The 10,634-nt window shown below is 49.0% G+C and overlaps 1 protein-coding gene across 1 annotated transcript in view; it reads right to left on the minus strand.

The window, feature by feature from the left end:
- The window catches only part of LOC109378226 (histone-lysine N-methyltransferase PRDM9-like), a 32,552-nt gene extending 27,503 nt beyond the window's left edge, over positions 1-5,049 (minus strand). Inside the window, 2 exon segments of the mRNA XM_019634683.1 lie at positions 2,770-2,872; positions 4,970-5,049. Coding sequence (XP_019490228.1) covers positions 2,770-2,872; positions 4,970-5,049 — 183 coding nt within the window.
- Positions 5,050-10,634: the final 5,585 nt, after the last annotated feature.

Consider the following 10,634-nt stretch of genomic DNA (forward strand, 5'->3'; position numbering starts at 1 on the left):
TTCTTGGTTGATTTTCTGTCTGGATGATGTATTGCTTGATGTCATTTGCATGTCATCATCCCCTACTATGACTCTCAATGTCTTCATTTATGACTCACTATGTTTGCTTTCAGTGTTAGTTTCTTCTACGTGTGCTATGTATATGATTAGAATAGTTCCATCCTCTTGTTGTATTGATGCTTTTATCAAAATGACATGTCCTTTTTGTCACTTGTTTTAGCTTTTGTTTTCAAGTCTATGATATCTAAGTATTGTTTCCCCAGCATTTTACTTCTTCATTTCCATCGGCAAAAAGTATATTTTTCCATACCTTTACCTTCAGTCTCTGTGTGTCATTCGATATGGAGTGACTTTGTGCATAGCATGTGTGCCATTTTTTGGGTTTTCTTTTTATCCTTTTTGTCAGGATGTCGAAAAAGTGCTGCCCCATCCTGAGCTAGGATGACCCAACACATCTCAGCACTCTCCCCGTTTGTACCCCACCAAAATCATGTATATATCACAATGAACAGGTGCTGCCAGAGTGGCTCATAACGTCTCCACCAAGATGGGACAGTTTGTGGGCCACTGCTCCTGCTTTCAAGAATTTCCTTTGTCGGTCTCACGTAACTTCCATCTTTCCCACTCTGGGCCGTCAATGAGGCAACCATGTCCCTAAATCACTGACCCTGTCCCGATCCTGAACACTGTCTCTGACCCCAACGCTAAAAAATAATTATCCCATCTCAGCATAGCCTAAAAACCTGCCAATAATAACCCCTTCCCTCTAAAACCTTAACGTACACATACCTCTCCCTTACACCCTGTTTCGAACCCAAAATCTCCTAAGAGTATTTCCTTCCTGAAACCCTAAAGAATGTCACTCACATACCATACACTAGACCTACCCCACCCCTATTATCCACAACTGCAAACATAAAGCAAAACACTGTCCGTGGCTGAGGGACCCAACCCAGAATTGGAAAATGTGCTGCGTCATCCTTAGCTAGGCTGGCTCAACACACCTCAGCGCCGTCCCCGTTTCTTCCCCCCATGAAAGCGCGGCTATATGTAAATGAAAGTGTGCTGTCAGACTGGTTCACAAGTCTGTCTGAAGAGGGGACAGTTTTGCGGCATCTGCTCCTGCTTTCGAGTATTTCCTTTACTGGTCTCCCCTAAATTCCGGTCGCACCCACTGTGTGCGATCCGACGACGGAGCCATGTCCCTGAAAATACTGAACCTTTCCTGAAAATGAACACCGTCCCTGCTCCCCAACACTAAAAAATAAATATCCCACCTTACCGAACACTAAAAACCTGTCCCTAACATCTCCTAGCCTCTAAAACCTTAAAGCTACACACACACCTCTCCCTTACATCCTGTTTTGAATGCAGAAAGTCCTAAGAGTATCCCATCCACTGAATCGTAAGAATGTCCCCCACAATCCAAACACTAGCCCTACCCCACCCCTATGCCTCCCACCCCAAACAAAAAACATAACCATGTGCCTTGTCTGAGGTACCCAACCCAAATTAGAAAAAGTGTTGCGTCATCCTTAGCTAGGCTGGCCCAACACACCTCAGCGCCCTCCCCTTTTCTTACCCCATAAAAGGGCAGCTGTATGTAAATGAACGAGTGCTACCAGACTGGTTCACAACATCTCTAACAAGAGGGGACAGTTTGCGGGCACCTGCTCCCACTTTCGAGTATTTCCTTTCCAGACTCCACTTACTTCCCTTCATGCCCTCTCTGAGCAATCCGACGAGGCAGCCATGTCCCTAAAAACACTGAACCTGTCCCGAAATCGAACACCGTCCCTGATCCCATCCCTAAAATGTAACTGTCCCACCTTAGCAAACCCAAAAACCTGTCCCTAACACTCCTTGCCTCTAAAAACTTAATGCTACACATACCTCTTTCTTACACTCTCTTTCGATCCCAAAAAATTCTAAGAGTATCCCTTTCCTGAACCCTAATAATGTCCCCCACAACCCAGTAACTAGCCCTACCCCGCCCCTATGATCCCCAACCACAAACACAAAACACAACCCTGTGCCAGGACTGAAGGACCCCATCTGGATGTGGAAAAAGTGTTGCATTATCCTTAGCTAGGCTGGCCCAACACAGCTCAGTGTCCTCCCCATTTCTGCCCTCTCAATAGCAGGGTTATACGCAAACAAACGAGTGCTGCCAGCCTGTTTCACAACGTCTCTCCCAAGAGAGGACAGTTTGGGGGCACCTGTTCCCACTTTCGAGTATTTCCTTTGCCATTATCCTGTAACTTCGCGTGGAGCCCTCTCTGGGCAAAACAACGAGGCAACCATGTCCCTAAAAACACTGAACCTGTCCCGAACCCGAACACCGTCCATGACCCCAACCCTAAAAAGTAACTGTCTCACCTTAGCAACCCCTAAAAATCTGTCCCTAACACCTCCTTGCCTCTAAAAGCTTAACGCTACACATACCTCTTTCTTACACTGTTTTGAACCAAAAAATTCCTAAGAGTATACCCTTCCCCGAGCCCTAAGAATGTCCCGCACAACCCAAAGACTAGCTCTACCCTGCACCTATGATCCCCAACAGCAAACATAAAGCATAACTCTGTGCTGAGTCTCAGGGACCCAACCCGGAAGTGGAAAAAGCGTTTTGTCATCTTTAGCTAGGATGCCCCAACAGACCTCATCGCCCTCCTTGTTTCTGCCCATGCAAAACCTCACTTATATGTAAACTTACGTGTGTTGCGAGACTGGTTCACAAGGTCTCTCCCTAGAAGGGACTGTTTGGGTCACCTCCTCACGCTTTCGAGTATTTCCTTTGCCGGTCTCCCGTAACTTCCCATCACGTCCACTTGCGCGGTCCGACGAGGCAGACATTTCCTTGAAACCACTGAACCTGTCCGGAAACCGAAAACAGTCTCTGACCCCAACCCTAAAAAATAACGATCCCACATCACAGAACCCTAAAAACCTCTCCCTAACACCTCCTTGCCTCTAAAACCTTAATGCTACACACACCTCGTCCTTATACCCTGTTTTGAACCCAAAAAATCCTAAGGTAGTCCCCTCACTGAAACGCTAAGACTGTCCCCCACAATCCCAACACTAGTAAAACTCCGTCCCTGAGACCCCCAATGACAAACATAAAGCATAACCCTGTGCCGGCACTGAGTGACCCAACCCGTAAGTGTAAAAAGGGCTGCGTCATCCTTAGCTAGGCGGACCAAACACACCTCAGCGTCCTCCCCATTTCTGCCCCCGCAAAAACACGGATATATGTAAACAAATGAGTGCTGCCAGACTGGTTCACAAAGTCTCTCCCAAGAGGGTACAGTTTTGGGGCACCTGCTCACGCTTTTGAGTATTTGCTTTGCTGGTCTCCTGTAACTTCCAGTCGCTCCCACTCCGGACTGTATGATGAGGCATCCATGTCAGTGAAAACACTAAACCTGTCCCGAACCCGAAAATCTTTCCTGACCCAAAGCTAAAAAATTACTATTCCATCTCAGCGAAGCCTAAAAACCTGTCCCTAACACCTCCTTGCCTCTAAAACCTTAACACTAACATACCTCTTTCTTACATCCTGTTTCGAACTCAAAAAATCCTAAGATCGTCCCGATCCCCGACCCTAAGAATGTCCCCCACAATCCAAACACTAGCCCTACCCCGCCCCTGTGATCCCCAACCGAAAACATAAAGCATAACCATGTGCCGAGTCTGAGTGACCCAACCCGGAAGTGGAAAAAGTGATGCATCATCCTTAGCCAGGCTGGCCCAACACACCTCAGCGCCCTCTCCGTCTCTGCCCCTTCAGAAGCGAGGTTATATTTAAACGAACGAGTGCTGCCAGACTGTTTCACAACGTCTCTTCCAAGAGGGGACAGTTTTGGAGCACCTGCTCCCGCTTTCGAATATTTCATTTGCCGGTCTCCCCTAACTTGCCGTCACGTCCACTCTGGGCCATCCAACGAGGCAGCCATGTTCCTGAAAACACTGAACCTGTCCCGAACTCGAACACCATCCCTGACCCCAACCCTAAAAAGTAACTATCCCACCTACCCGAACCCTAAAAACCTGTCCCTAAAATTCCCTTCCCTATAAAACCTTAAGGCTACACACACCTCTCCCTTACCCGATGTTTCGAACCCAAAAATCCAAAGAGTATCCCCTTCACGGAACCCTAAGCATGTGCCCCACACAGTAAACACTAGTGTTACCCAGCACCTATGAACCCTAAACACGAACATAAAGTGCAACACTGTGCCTGGGCTGAGGGTCCAAACCGGAAGTGGAAAATTCCTGATTCATCCTTAGCTAGGCTAGCCTAACACACCTCAGCGCCCTCCCCGTTCCTGCCTCCACAAAAGTGTCGCTATATGTAAAGGAACGAGAGCTGCCTGACTGGTTCACAACGTCTCTCCAAAGAGGGGAGAGATTTGGGGCAACTGCTCCCGCTTTCGAGTATTTCTATTGCCAGTCTCCCGTAACTTGCCGTCGCACCCACCCCAGGCGGTCTGCCGAGGCAGCATTATCTCTGAAAACACTGAACCTGTCCCAAACCCGAACAACATCTCTGACCCCAACCCAAAATTATAACTATCCCACCTCATCGAACACTAAAACCTGTCCCTATCATTTCCTTCTCTAAAACCTTAATGCAACACACTTCTCCTTTACACCCTGTTTCAAACACAATCATTTCTAAGAATAACTCCTGCCTGGAAACATAAGAATGTCCACCACAATCCACAAACTTCCCAACCCCTCCCTTATGACCCGTAACCCCAAACATAAAGCGTAACCCTGGGCCTTGGCTGAGGGTCCCAACCCGGAAGTATAAAATTTGAGAGTCATCCTTAGCTACACTGCAAACCCCACCTAAGGGCCCTCCCGGTTTCTGCCCCGCAAAAGCGAGGCTATATGTAAATGAATGAGTGCTGCCAGACGGGTTCACAACGTCTCTCCCAAGAACGGACAGTTTGGGGGCCCGTACTCTCGCATTCTGGTATTTGCTTGCCGGTCTCCAGTAACTTCCTGTCGCGCTGACTCCAGGCAGTCCGACGAGGCAGCCATGTCCCTAAAAACACTGAACTGTCCCGAACCCAAACAACGTCCCTGACAACAAACCGAAACAGTAACTCTCCCAACTCAGCGAGCTATAAAAACCTGTCCCTAACATCCCCTTCCCTCTAAAATCTTAATGTTACCCACAATTTCCCTTACACCCTATTTTGAACCCAAAAAATCGAAAGATTATCTCCTGCCCGGAAACCTAAGCAAGTTCCCCACAAATCAATCACTCACCTTACCCTACGCCTATGCCCCCGACACCAAACATAAAGAATAACAGTGTGCCAGGTCTGAGGGACCCAAGCCAGAAGTGGAAAATTGATGAGGTATCCTTAGCTAGGCTGGCCCGACCCACCTCAGTGAACATCCCATTTCTGCCTCCACAAAAGTATGGCTATATGTAAACGAATGAGTGCTGCCAGACTGGTAAACAACGTCTCCCCTAAGAGGGGACAGTTTTGAGGCACCTGCTCCCACTTTCGAGTATTTCTGTTGCCAGTCTCCCGTAACTTGCCATCGCATGCCCACCAGGCGATCCGTAGAGGCAGCAATGTCCCTGAAAACACTGAACATGTCCAGAACCTGAACATCATCCCTGACCCCAACCCTAAAATATAACTATCCCACTTCAGCGAACCCTAAAAACCTATCCCTATCATTTGCTTCCCTCCAAAACCTTAACGCTCCACACACCTCTCTCTTACATCCTGTTTCAAACCCCAAAATTCCTAAGAGTACCCCCTTCGCGGAACTCTAAGAATATCCCCCACCATCCAAACACTCGTCCTACCCCTTTCTATACCCCCCAACACCTAACATAATGCCTAACCCTGTGCCGGGGCTTTGGACCCAATCCAGAAGTGGAAAATTGCTGAGTCATCCTTAGCTAGAGTGCCCAACACACCCTAGCGCCCTCCCAGTTACTGCTCCCTCAAAAGCGTGGCTATATGTAAACGAACGAGTGGTACCAGAGTGGTTCACCATGATTGTCCCAAGAGGCGACACTTTTGGGGCACCTGCTCCTGCTTTCGAATATTTCTACTGACAGTCTCCCATAACTTGCCGAATCACCTACCCTAAGCGGTCCGCTGAGGTAGCCATGTCCCTGAAAACAATGAACCTGACCCGAACCCGAACAACGTACCTGACCCCAACCTTAAACTATAACTATCCCACCTTAGTGAACCCTAAAAAGCTGTCCCTATCATTTCCTTCTCTCTAAAACCTTAATGCTACACACACCTCTCCCTTACACCCTGTTTCGAACCCAAACATTTCTAAGAATATCCCCTGCCGGGAAACATAAGAATGTCCACCAGAATCCACACACTTGCCCAAGCCCTCCCTTATACCCTGTAACCCAAACATACAGCGTAACCCTGTGCCTTGGCTGAGGGTCCCAACCCGGAAGTGTAAAATTGCTGAGTCATCCTTAGCTAGACTGCAAACCTCACCTCAGCGCCCTCCCGGTCTCTGCCCCGCAAAAGCGAGGCTCTATGTAAATGCACGTGTGCTGCCAGACGGGTTCACAACGTCTCTCCCAAGAGCGGACAATTTCGGGGCCTGTACTCCCGCTTTCTAGTATTTCCTTTGCCGGTCTCCAGTAACTTTCTGTCGCGTCCACTCTTGGCAGTCTGACGATGCAGCCATGTCCCTAAAAACACTGAAACTGTCCCGAACCCGAACAACGTCCCTGACAACAAACCGAAACAGGAACTCTCCCACCTCAGCGAGCTATAAAAACCAGTCCCTAACATCCCCTTCCCTCTAAAACCTTAATGCTACCCACACTTTCCCTTACCTCCTATATTGTATGCAAAAATCAAAAGATTATCCTCTGCCCAGAACCCTAAGCATGTCCCCCACAAATCACTCACTCGCCCAACCCTCCACCTATGCCCCCCAACACCAAACATAAAGCAAAACCCTGTGCCTTGGCTGAGGGGCCCAACCCGGAAGTGTAAAATTTGTGAGTCATCCTTAGCTAGATTGCAAACCCCACCTCAGATCCCTCCCGGTTTCTGCCCCGCAAAAGCGACGCTATATGTAAACGAACGCGTGCTGCCAGATGGGTTCACAACATCTCTACCAAAAGAAGACAGTTTTGGAGCACCAGCTCCCACTTTCGAGTATTTCTATTGCCAGTGTCCTGTAACTTGCTGTTGCGCGCCCACCAGGCAATCGGTAGAGGCCGCAGTGTCTCTGAAAACTCTGAACTTGTCCAGAATGAACACGTCTCTGCCCCAACCCTAAAATATAACTATCCCACCTCAGCGAAACCTGAAAACCTATACCGATCATTTCCTTCCCTCCAAAACCTTAACGCTGCGCACACATCTCCCTTACACCCTGTTTGGAACCCCAAAATTTCTAAGAGTGCCCCTTCTGCGGAACTCTAAGAATGTCCCCCACAATCCAAACACTCGTCCTACCCCTGCACTATACCCCCCAACCCCAAACATACAGCGTAACCCTGTGCTAGGCCTGAGGCACCCAATCTGGAAGTGGAAAATTGCTGAATCATCCTTAGCTAGACTGCCCAACCTCCCTCAGCATCCTCCCAATTACAGCCCCCTCAAAAGTGTGGCTATATTTGAACGAACGAGTGGTACCAGAGTGGTTGACAATGACTGTACCAAGGGGCGGCAATTTTTGGACATGTGCTCCCGCTTTCGAGTATTTCTATTGCCAGTCTCCCGTAACTTGCCGATGCGCCTAACCCAGGCGATCCGCCATGGTAGCCATGTCCCTGTAAACAATGAACCTGACCTGTACCCGAACAACGTACCTGACCCCAAACATAAACTATAACTATCCCACCTCAGCAAACCCTAAAAACCTGTCCCTAACATCCCCTTCCTTCTAAAACCTTAACGCTACACACAACTTTCCCTTACCCATTGTTTTGAACCCAAAAATCTAAAGAGTATCCCCTGCACGGAACTATAAGCATGTCCTCCACAAATGAAAACCTCGCACTACCCCACCCTTATGCCCCCCTACACCAAACAGACAGCATAACCCTGTGCCGGGGCTGAGGGACCCAACCCGGGAGTGTAAAATTGCTGAGTCATCCTTAGCTAGCCTGATGCAACACAACTCACAGTCCTCCCCTTTTCTGCCTCCACAGAAGCGTGGCTATATGTAACGAACGAGTGCTGCAAGATGGGTTCAAAATGTCTCTCCCAAGAGCGGACAGTTTTGGGGCCCATACTCCCACTTTCTAGTATTTCCTTTGCCGGTCTGCAGTAACTTCCTGTTGCGCCCACTCCGGGCAGTCCGACAAGGCAGCCATGTCCCTAAAAACACTGACACTGTCCCGAAACCGAACAACGTCCCTGACAACAAACCGAAACAGTAACTCTCCCACCTCAGCGAGCTATAAAAACCTGTCCTGAACATCCCCTTCCCTCTAAAACCTTAATGCTACCCACACTTTCCCTTACCCCCTCTTTTGAAACCAAAAATCGAATGATTATCCCGTGCCTGGAACCCTAAGCATGTCCTCCACAAATGAAAACCTCACCCTACCCCACCCTTATGACCCCTGACAACGAACATACAGAATAACATTGTGCTGGGGCTGAGGGACCAAACCCGGAAGTGGAAAATTGCTGAGGCATCCTTAGCTAGGCTGGCCCGACGCACCTCAGTAAACTCCCAGTTTCTGCTTCCACAAAAGCGTGGCTATATGTAAATGAACAAGTGCTGCCAGACTGGTACACAGCGTCACTCCCAACAGGGGACAGTTTCGGGGCACCTGCTCCCGCTTTCGAGTATTTCTATTGCCATTCACCCATAACTTGCCGTCGCGCGCCCACCAGGCGATCCGTAGAGGCAGCAATGTCCCTGAAAATACTGAACCTGTCCAGAACCTGAACACCGTCCCTGACTGCAACCCTAAGATATAACTATCCCACCTCAGCAAACTCTAAAAACCTATCCCTATCATTTCCTTCCCTCCAAAACCTTAACGCTGCACACACCTCTCCCTTACACCCTGTTTCGAAACGAAAAATTCCTAAGAGTACCCCCTCCACGGAACTCTAAGAATGTCTCCCACAATCCAAACAGTCGTCCTACCCTCCACTATATCCCCCAGCCCCAAACATAAAGCGTAACCCTGTGGCGGGGCTGAGGGACCCAATCCGGAAGTGGAAAATTGCTGAGTCATCCTTAGCTAGACTGCCCAACCCACCGCAGCGCCCAACCAGTTATTGTCCCCTCAAAGCATGGCTATATGTAAACGAACGAGTGGTACCAGAGTGGTTCACAACGACTGTCCCAAGAGGCGACACTTTTGGGGCACCTACTCCAGCTTTCGAGTATTTCTATTGCCAGTCTCCAGTATCTTGCCATCGCACCCATCCCATGCGGTCCGCCAAAGCAAAAATGTCTCTGAAAACACTGAACCTGTCCCTAACCCGAACACCGTCTCTGACCTGCACCCTAAAATATAACTATCCCACCTCAGCGAACCCTAGAAACTGTCCCTATCATTTCCTTCTCTCTAAAACCTTCACGCTACACACACCTCTCCCTTACACCCTGTTTCGAACCCAAACATTTCTAAGACTATCCCCTGCCCAGAAACATAAGGATGTCCACCACAATCCACACACTTGCCCAACCCCTCCCTTATGCCCCGTAATCCCAAACATAAAGCGTAACCCTGTGCCTTGGCTGAGGGTCCCAACCTGGAAGTGTAAAATTTGTGAGTCATCCTTAGGTAGACTGTAAACCCCACCTGAGCGCCCTCCCTGTTTCTGCCCCGCAAAAGCGAGGCTCTATGTAAACGAACGAGTTCTGCCAGACTGGTACACAACATCTCTCTGAAGCGGAACAGTTTGGGGGCACTTGCTCCCACTTTCGAGTATTTCTATTGCCAGTCGCCCGTAACTTGCCGTTGCGTGCCCACCAGGCGATCCAAAGAGGGAGCAATGTCCCTGAAAACACTGAACGTGTCCAGAACCTGAACACCGTCCCTGACCCCAAATGAAGATATAACTATCCCACTTCAGCAAACCCTAAAATCCTATCCCTATCATTTCCTTCCCTCCAAAAGTTTAACACTGCACACACGTCTCCCTTACACCCTGTTTCGAAACCAAAAATTCCTAAGAATACTCCCTCTGCGGAACTCTAAGAATGTCCCCCACAATCCAAACCCTTGTCTTACCCCTCCACTATAACCCCCAACCCCAAACATAAAGCGTAACCCTGTGCCGGGGATGAGGGACCCAATCTGGAAGTGGAAATTGCTGAGTCATCCTTTGCTAGACTGCCCAAGCCACCTCAACACCCTCCCAATTACTGCCCCCTCAAAAGCGTGGCTATATGTAAATACACGAATGCTCCCAGATGGGTTCACAACGTCTCTCCCAAAAGCGAACAGTTTTGGGGCACGTACTCCCGCTTTCTAGTATTTCCTTTGCCGGTCTCCAGGAACTTCCTGTCGCGCCCACTCCGGGCAGTACAATGAGGCAGCCACGTCCCTAAAATCACTGAAACTGTCCCGAACCCGAACAACGTCCCTGACAACAAACCGAAACAGTAACTCTCTGACCTCAGTGAGCTATAAAAGCCTG

Source organism: Hipposideros armiger, unplaced genomic scaffold (genome assembly GCF_001890085.2).
Source record: "Hipposideros armiger isolate ML-2016 unplaced genomic scaffold, ASM189008v1 scaffold_1812, whole genome shotgun sequence".
Lineage (NCBI taxonomy): Eukaryota > Metazoa > Chordata > Mammalia > Chiroptera > Hipposideridae > Hipposideros > Hipposideros armiger.